Source organism: Lagopus leucura, unplaced genomic scaffold (assembly GCF_019238085.1).
Source record: "Lagopus leucura isolate 7727_CA_CO unplaced genomic scaffold, USGS_WTPT01 Super-Scaffold_100044, whole genome shotgun sequence".
In the NCBI taxonomy this organism is placed as follows: Eukaryota; Metazoa; Chordata; class Aves; order Galliformes; family Phasianidae; genus Lagopus; species Lagopus leucura.
The window spans coordinates 985,531-998,996 of record NW_024962291.1 but is presented as its reverse complement, the minus strand read 5'-3'; the positions used below and the strand labels follow the sequence as shown (position 1 = coordinate 998,996).

The 13,466-nt window shown below is 47.8% G+C and overlaps 1 protein-coding gene across 4 annotated transcripts in view; it reads left to right on the top strand.

Annotated features, from left to right (window-relative positions):
* Positions 1 to 13,094, top strand: part of SLC25A22 (solute carrier family 25 member 22) — a 38,500-nt gene extending 25,406 nt beyond the window's left edge. For all 4 annotated transcript variants that reach the window (XM_042884511.1, XM_042884512.1, XM_042884513.1 and 1 more), the window contains 6 exons: positions 1,223 to 1,313; positions 8,250 to 8,368; positions 9,419 to 9,590; positions 9,826 to 9,980; positions 10,841 to 10,916; positions 11,040 to 13,094. In XM_042884511.1, the coding sequence (XP_042740445.1) occupies positions 1,223 to 1,313; positions 8,250 to 8,368; positions 9,419 to 9,590; positions 9,826 to 9,980; positions 10,841 to 10,916; positions 11,040 to 11,193 (767 nt within the window). In that variant the 3' untranslated portion in view covers positions 11,194 to 13,094. The remainder of the gene's footprint in view (positions 1 to 1,222; positions 1,314 to 8,249; positions 8,369 to 9,418; positions 9,591 to 9,825; positions 9,981 to 10,840; positions 10,917 to 11,039) is intronic.
* The last annotated feature ends 372 nt before the right edge of the window (positions 13,095 to 13,466 follow it).

Genomic DNA, 13,466 nt, shown 5'->3' with positions numbered 1-13,466 from the left:
ATGAAATGTTCTGCAAGTAGCCACTTCACTTGAAAATCAGGCTGTGTGGATTCACAAAACTTGAATGTTGCTGTCAGAGAGAGAAAAATGTGTCAGGCTGTCCTGTCAGTGCTGTCTATTTCTGATGGGGACTTCCCATATGATGGAGATGCGTCCTTGAGCAGGGGAAGCAGATTCAAGGATTCCCGTGTCCCAGTCCCAGCTGTGATGCCACTCCACTTCCATATGTGAAGAATGTCCCCCAAGCCTGTGTTTTTCCACATCTTATTTATGGGTTCTGTAACCATGTTTGAAAGGAGGGAGGCAGAAGCTCATCCTCAGGAATAGAGTTGAGTTGACTTTCCATAGGTCTGTTGAGCCCTTACACCTCCTGTTAATTTGAGCTCATCCCTCCTGAAAACATGGCCCCCAGATCTTCAAAGGTTAGTGTGAGTGCGGGCTTGTCTTTGGAAACCTGAGTTTTGGGACTAGTTGTTTTGATCTCCACAGCAGGCCTAAATGCAAAAGTGGCAAAGGCAAGTTTGTATTTAGTCTTGCAAAGATGTTTTGATGGTTTGCAAGTACCAAGCTCCCCTGAAAGGTGTGGAGCTCAATGTAGAGGCTGGGAAATCTTATGGCTATCTACTGGAGGACTTTCTGAGCTGTAACGTTCAAAGGGAAGAGAATATTCTGGAGCACTGATCTAATGGTGCCCAACCCAAAGTGTTCAGATGGGACCAGCCATCCCTTCAGCTTGTTATCTCCAGGGTGGCTTGAAAGCTGCCTGCCAGCTGTTGTGTTGTGCTAATGCTTGTCCCAAGGCCCTCCAGGCTCTGCAGGCTGCTCATTGTGGCAGGCTCAATGCAGGGATTTGCTGCTTTTTGCTTCTGACAAAAGAAAGTTCAGTGGGTAATGGGAGCGAGGGTTGTTTACAGCCCTGGTCCATGGTAAGCAGGCCAGCCTAGCCATGGCTTGCATGCAACGGACAGAAAGCCAGCTCAACTGTCCTACTGAGCAACTGCTCAGAGGGTGACACCCAGTGGTGATACATAAGAGCAACCATCTGACCCCAGGAGTTTGTGCAGCGCTGGCTGAAGTCCCTGCAGAGGTACCAGCTGCTATCAGCCAACCTCCAGCTCGTCTGTCCTCGATTTTGAGCTGCAGTGCGTTTCTAAATAATTCAGTTAACTGCTCCTTCTTTCATTCTCATTCTCCAGTGGGTTTTTCCTCTCTTCCTTTCTAGGTGCTGCAGTGAACCTGACTCTAGTGACACCAGAAAAGGCTATCAAACTGGCAGCCAATGACTTCTTCCGGCATCACCTCTCCAAAGATGGGTGAGTAAAGGATACAGACCTTAAGCATTTAACTTAAAAGACAGTAGCTCTTGGGATGAGGCTGCTGGGGTGTCTGAGTAAAGGTATAATGTGGTGATATGATAACTGAAACATTAGTTGACCTTGAACAGCTCAGCCAGTGATTACATTTGAGCTAAAGAAGTAACGTGTAAAACTGGAAGTGAAAAGCTCTTCACTAGATGACTGGTTTTTATCCAAGCTTCTAAAAATAGTCCTAGCTTTTGGACAAGGTTAACAGATCCAGACTTTGTAAGCAGCGTATTTGAGAGGAACCCAACAGCACTCATGGCTGCTCAGACAGCTGCTGGGAGGAGCCTTGTCCACAGCATCCCATTGGATGCTGCTGTCTTCTTTCTGGCTTTTCAGTGACTGTAGCTTGAACACATTGTGACTCAAGTTGTGTAGAACCTAAACTTTAGCACCCTTTTGTCCTTTCATACCTTGAAAATAATTCCAGAGAGCTGAGAAGAGGTGATGAATGAACTTCAGTTTGGCAAAGGGCACTGGCAATGTAAATGCCAAATGAAGATTATCTGTTTAGTTTGAGAGGTTGGGTTAATGAACTCAGTGCCAGTAAAAAGCACCAGTATGGCAGTTGTATGGAGCCAGACCTTGGATATTTAATGCTGTTTTCAACAGAATATTTCCTTTATAATTCAGATGACACTCATGTCTCCCTTCAAGATCAAGACATCTCTCCAGAGACGGACAGTGAAGGGTCTAGCAAGGGCAATGTTTTCAGTAGTTAGAAAGCAACCTGCCTACAATAAAATCCCAGTTCTTAACTCTTAACCCAGCAGTTCACCTTGCTGTAAACACAAAGTTCTGCCAGAATTACTTGGTTTAACAGCTTCCTGTAACATGCCATGCCAGAACGCAGTGGCTCAGCAACGTCAGTGGAGTCTGCAGATTTGCACAGGTTGTGGATCTGAGCCTTTCCTACACCTATTTTTTTGTTCTGGAGTCTTTTTAAGCAGCACTTAATGTACGTCTGTGTGACTCATCGGCTCGCAGCTGTTTGTGATCGTCTGTCTCTTCAAATAGTGTCTCTCTGTACTCTGCACAGAAGGTGGGAGGTGATGATGTCCTCATTGCTTCTTCCAAGTGGTGGGTCTCATCCCTGCAGCATACAGCACAGCAAGCCCTGATGTATTGCTGTAGCCTAGCTCTTTGCTACCATCTATGAAGTAAAGACTTAATATGTTGAGTCTCACTATGAAGCATTTTTTTCTCCCTTAGAGGAAAAGAAAGGTTGGGCCTTGGTTAGGTGGCAAGTGAACTAGACATCACACATGGTGTTGAAGTCAACTACTGTGGGGGACTTGAATGAACAAAGTCTGGTCAGCTCTGCTTGTAGAGATAGCTTGAATGAGTTGGACAGAACCTTGATACTGTGGTTATAGACAGTTTAAGATATTGCTAACTAGAGGTGTCATTCCAAGATGCAGTAGAAAAGAAGGTGTCTTGCAGGTTGGCTGTGGTTGGTATAGGCCCTGAAACTAGGATCTAACTGGAAGGTATTGTACATGCTGTGACCTTGCTTAGGGCATGGGGAGCAGGGAGTTGCTGAAAGGCCAAAGATTACCAGGAAGCACGAGGACTCTTAGAAACTGTGGGACAGTTGCTTATTTTGGGATCCTTCTTCTGCTTGCAAGGAAGTTGCAGGCATGGGGATGGTGAAAGTAACCTGTTGGAGAGGTTGTGCCCAGCCATGCTCTGGTGGCTGTGTGCCACCTTCCTGCTGGCAGTTCCCAGGATCTCTTCCCGTGTGCAGCTCACGTGACAAAATTATTTCACTGGGTGATGGAGCTGGGTGTCTGCCAGGGGGTTGCCTTGCTCTTGGTCCCATTTTCCAAGCTGTTTGCAGGCTTCTCCCTTGAGATGCTTCTATCCCCTTCTCCCTGGCTAATTTTGTTAGAAGACAGGGCAGGAATCTTCTAGACTTGTTGTCTTCTATTTAACATTGAATGCCTTCATTGCTAAGCTGCTGGCACTTACCTTGCTTGAAATGTGTATTTTATCAGTTCCTTGTTTTACAAAACTTGCATATTTGATCAGTATTTGTTGACCAAAATTGCTGAGTCTGGCTTCCACTTGAGCTTCGAAGAAGCATTCTGTGGACAGGGAGATGTCCACAAAATGTGGACATGTGGCAAATGGCCCAAAATAGCTTCAAGATACTCAGCAACTTCCAGTGAGCTGCTTTTTTTTTTTTTTTCCCTGCTTTGAAAAAACTTGATGTTGAAATGAACCTGCTTTTAAACTGCTGGAAGAAGAATGTGGCATAAGGCCTGTTTCCAAAAGGCCAGATGGAAAACAACACAAATGATGTAGGAAGTTCCTGGCTGCAGATTGCTGGAAGACTATTTTGGGGCTTTATTACTGCATCACTGCAGGTTTGTGCTAGACTTTTTTATTTAATTCTTTTTTTTTTTTTTTTTCGCTTCCTGGCTGCTCTCATGGATGCTTCAGGAGTTGACACTGGGGCTTTATGTCCTTACTGGTGCTCTTGTTCCCCTGAGCCTGGAGAATTCTGCTCCTGCAGGTCTCTCCACCCTGGGGCCAACTCAGATGGGCACTCTCTCTCCTGCAGTGCTTTCCCACTCCCTTTTGTTACAAGAGAAATGTGCTCACAGGAGGCTTAATTTCTGCTTCTTTTCCTGTTTCTATTTTCAAATTGACACCAGTGGCAGCCTGCTGATAACACTTCTTGTTTCCAGAAGAAACAAAACTTACTGTGCTGGTCTTCACATGCCACCTCATTTAGAAACAAGGAGGCCTGTGAGTACTGGAAACCCCCTAGAAAACGTGGCATTGTCCTGTGATTATTTTGCCTTTAGAGTCCCTGCAGTTTCCAGGCCAACAAGCCAAAGTGGGGATCTGCAGAAGCATCTTCTTGCAGGTCTTCATCGCTGTGCTTCTGGGAAAGCAGGATGTGAGAGGGGAAGCTTCTTCGCTTTAGGCTACAGAGAACTGATGAGATTTTTCTCTGAATTTCTGAAGCTGAATGGATTAAGAAATCCATAAACTCAGAGCTGCTGTTAAAACAGCAGCAGCTTTATCATCCGGAGCAGAGGATGTGAGAGCAAGAACCACTGGAGCTAAGTGAAGCACTTGGATATGAAGCACACAGGCATGAAGCTAAGAAAGCAATGTAAATTGGTAGTACACCTGCATGCATTTAAAGTACAGTGATTTTTAGATAGTGTGTATGGACACTTTCATAGGTGCAAGTGTTGCCTATAGTGCTTTTTGTCCTCTTTGAATTTGGGTGATAATCGCTTCCTAAAAGCTGGTCCCTGTAAAGTGTCTTCATGTTTATCTCCAGAGCGTTTAATGCCAGATAGCTGCTGTTTGCCACGTGCTTGCCAGGTTTGGTTCTTGGCTATGTGCTCTGCCTTGGCTCCAGTAAAAAGTGTCTCATGTCTTCTTATAAAAGACATTTCTTAATCTTAAAAGCTCTGCAGTGTCCCTGGATGAGTTTCCTGCTGTTCATCTTCCTCCTCAAAGCCTGTCATTATGTTATTCTCTTACCACTCCCATCATCTTTACCTGCATTTTATTTGCTGTTCTGGAGTAAAGGCTGGAGATGTGCTGACTGAGCAGCTCGGTTTCCTACTTAAACCACTGTGGTTGCACTAATTGTTCCTTTGCTGATGCCAGCAAATTTTCTTCCTTTCTGCCCCCCTTCTTGTCCAGCTTTGCTTGGAGAAGAGAAATAGCTGACTGTAATCCCAGAGGCAAACATAACACTTTTCCTGCTCTTCCATGTAGATGTGGAGACTGGAGCTTGTTCTCCATTGCCTTGCTGGATGGGCTCTTCCCTCCATCCTCTCCTCTTCCAGGCTGTCCTAAAATACTCAGACTAGCTCTTTTGTGGCACCTGGATAAGTAGCGATTGTATGGCCTGGGTGATCCTTAAGCTGCAAGGTGCACATAGACTGTGGAGAGAGGCTTTTGGTTTAGGAAGGAGGGGTGCTGCCATTATTTGTGCTGCTGAGCTTCTGTGTCACCTTGGCACACACTCATACAAACTCAGAATTATTAAGGTTGGAAACAACCTCCAAGTCTAACCACAGCCCACCCCCACCATGCCTACTGACCACGTCCCTCAGTGCCACATCTTCACTGTTCTTGAACACCTGCAGAGGTGGTGACTCCACCACCCCCTGGGCAGCCTGTGCCACTGCATCACCACTTTCTGACAAGAAATTTAATGGGCCAGTTCTCTCCTGTTGTTATCTGCTGGACACCCAAATACTTCCTTAATGCAGATAACCTTCATCCAACCCTCTGAGACTTGTGGGTGGGAGAAAGAGCAAGTTCAGAGTTCATAATCTCACTGTGTCCCTTCAGGAATAACTGTCTTTGAGGTCCTTTTATTTAGCATACAGCAGCATAGAGAGTTATGGTGGATTGAAGTCATAGCCTCCAAAGGTCAGCCAGAAGGTAAGGTCACTTTCAGCTGTTAATCCAGAGGGAGCTGGAGGTGGATTGTTTAATCACAGCAGGAGCCTCTGGAAGGAACATGGCCCTTGTTGTTTCCCTTCCTGCTATTTACATTGTTAGAAAACCAACTGACTGTCTTTGATTTGAACTCTTCAGGAGCTTTGTGCAACCTGTTTGGACAGACCAAAGGCAGAGGTTATTTTATGAGTGAGGAAGGTGATGTCCAAGCTGGGAAGAACATCTTGGCTCCTATAATATGGCTTTGTTACGGATGTTTCCTTAGGTCAGACTTTTCCTTCCTTTAGGAATCTTGTCACACCTATTGTGGGATGGTTGGGGTCCTTCCCCCAGCACTGGCATCTCCTACACAGCCAAGATTTTTCAGAAACTTTTGAAAAAGATCCACTTGACATCAGTATGCCAATTTCCATCGGTGCAGAATTTGGGATATTTGTTATATTTAACACACTCTTGCTGTGATGAAAGATTGTTCTGACACTTGTTGGACCAAGTCCTTGTAGAGACTGTGGCTTTTGAAGTTAGTTGGGATGTTGCAGTGTTCCGACCATTGAGGATAAAGCCTGTCGTGCCTTGAAGTTGAAACCTCTGTTGTCATCTAGAGGTGATCCATTTTCCAACTCATTTTATGTGCAGACTAGCAAAGTTTTGTGATGGAAGTTTGACCTTTGGATGGTAAATTTTAAGCTTCCTGACAAAAGATTTGCTTGTCTTGGTGTGCTTTTATTTCCTGGACTCCCCTCAGGTTCCCAAGAGATGCAAACCAAAAGCCCTCATTCTACATGCTTTTGATGTACCTGTTTAACATCTCTCTAAAATACACCCACACACAGAAACCTTCACTGAGTCTCACTGCTGGGGCTCCATGGAGCTCAATCAAGGCGGGCTGATCTGTGTGTGCTGGGGTAATGGCCCACAGATGAACACACAGGGCATCTCCCTGAGCTTTTGAACAGAGCATCAAAGCAATCTTGCTGGGCGAAAGCCAAGTGTGTGCTTCAGGGTTGCTGCAGGGCTCTTGCTGAGGCAGGAGATGCTCTGCCAGGTTGTGGAGGGACTAGTAGCTGGCTTCTGTGCGTGTCTGAGTCCTCCCACTGCTGGCCTAAGGGCTGTGCAGCAATGCTTCTGCCCGCGTTTCATCCACAGGGGAATTTGAAAAGGTAATACTATGTGGTGTTTCTTCCTTCAGTCCCAGTGGAGAGCTTTATATTTAGCCATCATAATCTCTGTTTGTGCCTCTAATCCCTGCCTGCTCTGATACCCAGCCTGGAGAAGATGAGAGGCGGAGAAACGGGCGCACTGACGTGGCAGGCAAGCAGGATTAGGGCAGTCCCACTGTGACCCGGGGTGCCCTGTGGCATGTGGGCAGGTGGGGAGTGGGCAGAGTGACGTGCCCAGATGGGAGATGCCCAGCTGGAGGAAGCTGAGCAAATCCCCAGCACTGCCTGCTGCTCAGCACGTGCTGCGATGGCGCCCAGCAGCAATTAACGCTCCGTTCATTGCACTCAGACCTGCAATTGCCTATTGCTGCAGCAGCTGGGCTGTGGGAAGGTGAAAGTACTCATTGTGTTTCAAACAACAAAAAAAGAGGCTGTTTCCCCTTGGCTGTATGATCTCTCACTGCTTTTTTTTTTTTCCCCCTTTTAAAAAAGGAACAGATCAAAAGCACTTTTTTTTTTTTCCCAATGATTTCTGGTGCCACTGTGGTGTGAGATTTTTACAGGGCGAGAACTCACCAGTTTCTGAAAATTGAGCCTTTCTGCATCCTAAGTTCCTCTTTTCATCCCTAACTGCGTGGTTTTGTGGCTTTGGGAGGGAGGAAGCTGTGTTTTGTAAGACAGGAGCATGCCCCCAGTGACTCCAGCCCTCTGGCACAGAAAATGCACAGAGCTGCAGTACTGGGGTTCTGTCGTGCCCTTCGTTTCTCAGCAGCACCAATTGGGTGTAAAAGCTGCTTTTTTTGCCTTCAGGAAGTAGGGTTGAAAAGGCTGATGAGTTGAAGAAGTTGATAATCATAAGGGAGCTGCTTCTTGACTCTCACATTCACCTTTTACATATTGTTGCTTTTGTCAGAGAAGTTGAAAGCAGCAGCTAGAACTGTTTCCTCTTGCTCCTTGGTGGCCTCTGCTGGGGATGTTGTCAGTGTTTAAAGGACTAGGCTGGCAGGAGGGAAACTGCTGCAGCTCTTGGTTCAGGGATGCAAAAGGCTGTATGTTCCCCTCTTTCCCACTGCTGAATTGAGGCATGTGGCACCTCTGAAACAGAGCCAGGTTAGCTTGTCTGTTGGGACACCTGGTGGTGTGTCATGGATCACCCTTGGGGACCACGTGGTATGACAGCAAACAGCCAGCCTTCCAGTGTAGTGGTCTGGGACTGTGCTGGGCGGGCTTATGGCTTCTTCTGAATGTTGGCCACCTCCTCTGACCATCTCTCTCTTGCTTTGGGCAGGAAGAAGCTGACGCTGCTGAGGGAGATGCTGGCAGGCTGCGGTGCGGGTACCTGCCAGGTGATCGTCACCACTCCCATGGAGATGCTCAAAATCCAACTGCAGGATGCAGGGCGGATTGGTACGTCTGCATCTCCCTGTGCACCAGGCAGGGAGAGGGAATGAGCCATAAAAACACTTTTCCTTCCTCCCACCTTAAGTCAGAGGTACCTCAGTTTGTAGCAGAAATTTATCCTCTTCCCAACTTGTTTCCTCCCAGCCTTTGCTCACCTGGCCTTGCAAAGGCCCTTTTGGTTAGAAAAGGTGTTTTTGCTCAGAGCTTGGCGGGTGAAACAGCAAATGCTGGTGGTGGATGGAGAGAGATAGGAGAGATGGCTGGGTTGAGCACCTTGTGAGCGATTACAACTTGCCAGTTCTCTACAGTCAAGAAGGGGTTAGCATCCTGCAGTGCTTTTGCTGTGGTACTTCCTCTGTCTCCTTCTTTCCTGGTGTCCTTTCTGTCTTCTCCACTCCTCACGATAACACCATCCTAACAGCTTCCAGGCATCCTTCCCTGGTCAGAACTGAGACCAGAAGTGGCTTGGAGAATCTGGAGGAAGAGCTGTCACTATTAACCTCTTTCAGAAGTCAGCCCAGCATATGGCCCTGTTCTTGAGAATGTCTGGTGATGCCCACTAGGTACCTTCTGAAACTGCCTGGAAAATGGGCCAATTTGTCCTCTAATCTCTCCTTTGATGTGGCATTCCTGAATAATCATGGATTTACTTTGCTTTCACCTGTTTGCTGCTTTTAATGCAGACCTTATCTTCTTTGTGTAGTATTTTAAAGTGTTTGAAGGATTTAAAGCATAGTTGAAAGTGTTCACAAGAGGTCCATGCTGCTGCAAACAGCTCGTTCTCTGTGCAGCATGGACCTGTGGTGCGCCAGTGGCAGCCACAGCGTTGCCTGTGGGTTGGTGTGCTCCCCATCTTCTGGCCAAGGAACAGAAATGCATCAGAGTTTGAAAAGGCTCCTGGAAAGGAACCATGTTGCCTGTGTAAAAGTGGTCTATCTGCTCAGAGTTAATGACTGCTGTACCTCCAGTTTGCTCTACTGAGAAATCCTTCTGACGATGAGCCTTCAAGAGGCTGCTGTTGAGCATCTCGCAGTCTCACACTCTGCTTCTCCGCAGCGGCACAGAAGAAGCTGATGGCAGCACAGGCCCAGCTCTCCTCTTCCTCTGCGGCCGGGGCAGCAGAGCCGGTGGTGGAAGCGCGCACCACAGCGACGCAGATAACCAGGGAGCTGCTGCGCAGCAAAGGCATCGCAGGACTCTACAAGGGCCTGGGGGCCACGCTGCTAAGGTAGGACACGGAGCAGAACTGTCAGCCTGAGCCTCCAGAGAGTGACACAGGCGTTTCAGCTCTTGTCCCTGTGCAGTCGCAGAGCTGGGATCATGTCTGCACTACACTTGTGGCTGCACTGCCAGCACACCATGCATGCAGCCCTTCGTTTGATGCTCGGTTTGTTGGTGTCCCACCCTGACTTTTCTCATCCTTGTCCTCTTTCTTTCTTCCCCTTCCTCCCTTCCCTCCACAGGGATGTCCCGTTCTCCATCGTTTACTTCCCGCTGTTTGCAAACCTGAACAAGCTGGGCCAGAAAGACCCCAATGTCAAGGCCCCGTTCTATGTGTCCTTTCTCTCTGGATGCGTGGCCGGTAGTACAGCTGCAGTGGCTGTCAATCCTTGTGATGGTGAGTCCCCAGCAGCTTGTTCTGGCAGCCTGGTGCTGTGTGACAGCACTCAGAGGCCATCGGGTGGGCTGGGTGAGGGGCAGGATGGCCATGCTTGCCTCTTCACTGCATGAGCACCGAGGGCAGAATAGGAAGCGAGCTCTGCTGTTGTAGCTGCCTCCAGGAGCTGGAGGTGTTTCCTTCAGCTGAGCTGGAACCTTGGCTGTTTTTTTCACAGAAGTTTGCAGTACTCACTAGATAAGTCAGGAAGATATAATTCATGTCAGCCATTCTTTACAGAACTTGCCCCTTTAAAGGCACATTTCCATCTGGAGTATTGTCCCCCAACCAGTGACACATGTGCCAAAGGGCAGAGACAAGTGGGGGCCTTTTCTTCTGCTCCACAGCAGCTGCCTCAAATACCTTAAAATCTCACCTGAAAGTAACTCCTTTCTTATCAACATTGCACACACTTCAAGAGGGGAAGAAATGTAAGAGCAATGCTGCGTATTTTAGGTATTTTGACCTGCCGTTCCAGAAGGAGTTGAGCATTTGGAGATAGCTCAGAGTATTTGGAAATCAGATCCCATTTTATAGAAAGATACTGAGTTTGGAAGTATTTAAACCTAGGTCAGCCTTGGAAGCCTTGGTCACATTGGGTGAAGGGAGCTGGTTACTTTTTGGGTGGCTGTGTGTTTCTTTTGTCCATGTGTAAAGGAGTGGGCTTGCTTTCTCCTGTTTTAATGGCACATATATGCAAATGGTCTATGCTCCTCCTGGCTGTCGCAGAGTGCTCTCAGGTTTGGCTCTTGCCTGCTGCAAGCCAGGGGCTGTGGGGGAAGGCCAGCCCTCCACTCACCACTGCCTCTCTTTCTCCCCAGTGATCAAAACACGGCTGCAGTCCTTGCAGAGAGGAGTCAACGAAGACACATACTCAGGAATCCTGGACTGCACCAAGTAAGACTGCTGGGTTTAGTCCTAGGGGAAGGCAGAAAGCCAGGGCATGGCCAGAGGTTCTCCTGGCACAGTGGAGGGATGGGAAGGGATGCACACTGACCAACCTGCACCGTCTTTTCCCAGGAAGATCTGGCAGAAGGAAGGACCCATGGCCTTCCTGAAAGGGGCGTACTGCCGAGCCCTGGTCATCGCTCCTCTCTTCGGCATCGCACAAGTCGTCTACTTCATTGGCATTGCCGAGTTCCTCCTGGACATACTCCCCAAGCACCGGGCCTAGCCCTGGCACGCCTGCCTGTGCCCGCCCGTCCTCTGCCACGCCGGATTCATCCCTGTGTTCGTCGTCCATGTCGAGTGGTGTGAGAGCAACAGCACAGAGGGTTCGCTTGGGAACATGGGGGACATGGTCTCCAGATGAGCAAACATAGGGAGGGAGAGTCTCTTTTCTATCTTGATCTGCAGCCTGTTCCCTCCCCCTCCTTCCATGGACAATACCCAATTATGCATATCTCTTTTTTTTTTTTTTTCCCCCCTTTTTTTTCTTCTTTTTTAAATCGTAATTCTTAAGGACACTGGTAAGCACAGACTGGGCCTGCACACCCAGAATTCTCTTCCCAGCATTTAGAAGGAAGAGGGAAGGGGAAAAAGATAACCTGAGCCCTCATTCACCTCCGCCCTTCCCAGGGCTCCTGGCTGCCTGCAGAGGGGCTGCAGGGGCAGCTGTGTCCCTCAGCCAACTCTCCGGGTGCTGGGTCCCAGGAGGAGAGCAGATGTCCTGCAAAGGGATGCAAAGGGGACGCTGGGTCTGGCAAGTTCCTTGGCTTGGAAACCTTTGCCTCTTTCCCTTGCTCAAAAATGAGTTGGACTAGGATGAATTTCTTAGAGATCAAAGGAAGGGAAAGGGGGTCATTACTATTTTTTTTTTTTTTTTTTTGTAATTTTTGTTTTAAAGCAAAGGGATTTCCCTCTTGGTGAGGTGCAGAGGCAAGGTGGCTGCTCTGTAGGGAACATGTCTGTGGGATCATGTGAATGTCAGAGGTCCTTCCCTGCTTGGCTGCAGGCAGGGGAAGGAGAGAAACTTGGGATCAACTTTATTTTATTTTATTTTTTAATGCGGGGATTGTGGGGAGGGAAAAGAACCAAACAAAAAGAAACCACTTACATTCCTTCAGCCTGCCCGCCCCGAGGTGATGCCTGTAGCAGGTGTACGGTTAGCTGTGTACACAGTTGGTTCTGTGTTTCCTGGCTTGGCCCCAGGACATGAAAGGAGGAGCCTGGTCTGTTTCCATAGGGTCCAAGGTACAGCAGCTGTGCTATGAAGCCTGTGTGTTTGCTCTTACCTCGCAAGGTGAAAGCACAAGGTCTGGTTTTGTGTTGTTGTTTGACTGGGTGTGCCTGCAGCCAGCTGCTGTCAAGGAGGTTCCATGCCCTGAGCAAGGAGCTGTTGTGCAGGTGGGACTGCAGGACTGCAATCCCAGAAACTCATCATCCCTCTCGCCCTTGGGGAAGTGTTCGTGGTTGGGTGGTGGGGGCATTTCCCTGCTCCACAACCCACTCTGCCAAAGGGATTCTGCCCGACTGCAATCACTTGTCAGAGGGCTTCTCATTAAGTACTCTCTTGGGCTGTGCTGTTAATCCTTGGTAAATTATGTTAAGTACAAGATCAACAACCTCACCGTGATCTTCTCCATTATTTATTCCATGTGGTGCAATCCACCCAACCTCAATGTTTAAATTAAACGAGTCAAATTCACCTTCCATTCCTTCTTTTCGTTTGTTTCTCCAGGCGCTTGCTTGGTGTTTGTGTTTCAGTTGTGTATTTAAGTTAATTTAAAAAAAAAATAATAATCCATGTTTTTAATGTTTGAAAAAAAAACCATCTCTGTTTCAGCATTCTTGGGTTAGGGTATTTCTCAAAACCCAAATGTTGAGTGCTTATTTCCTCGATGCGTCCTTTTTCTCTTAGAAGAAGTCGTTCTGTAGCTGATATGTTCCTTGTCACTTTGCTTATGTGAATCACTTTCCTTTTTTTTAATGATTTTTTCCTTGTATCTGGGAAGGAATCTGTGCAAAGATGGTCTCTGAGTCTGGTAGATGTCTGTGATGTGTGTAGTGCTGTGATGCTGCTCTTGCTCTGGATTTCTCTTGGGTGGATTAAAAGAGAAAGATTTGTGGTTTTTCTAAGGTGCTCCCTCTTCCTCCCGAAACCTTCAGCTGCTCTTGTTCAACAAAACACTCCGGATCTTAATTGCAGGGAGGATTCTAATATGTGTGGTTTTCTAAATGCAGGTGCAAGTTTGTGTGAGTTTGGAGCAGCCTCCCTCCCTGCTTTCCTCATCCCAGCATCTTAGAGAAGGTGGGGTCGGGGGCACCCATGGGGCTGTGGGAGTAGGGGTTGGCTTTGGGGGGCCACTTTTCCTTATCCCCAGGTGCTTCTGGATACTGTGACCTTACTGGGGCTGGGTTTAGCTGCTTAGACCTGAGGTTGGAGGGTGTCAGGAGGTGGCTATGACCTAGCCCTGCAGGCTGGCACCAAAACAAAGACGAATTTCA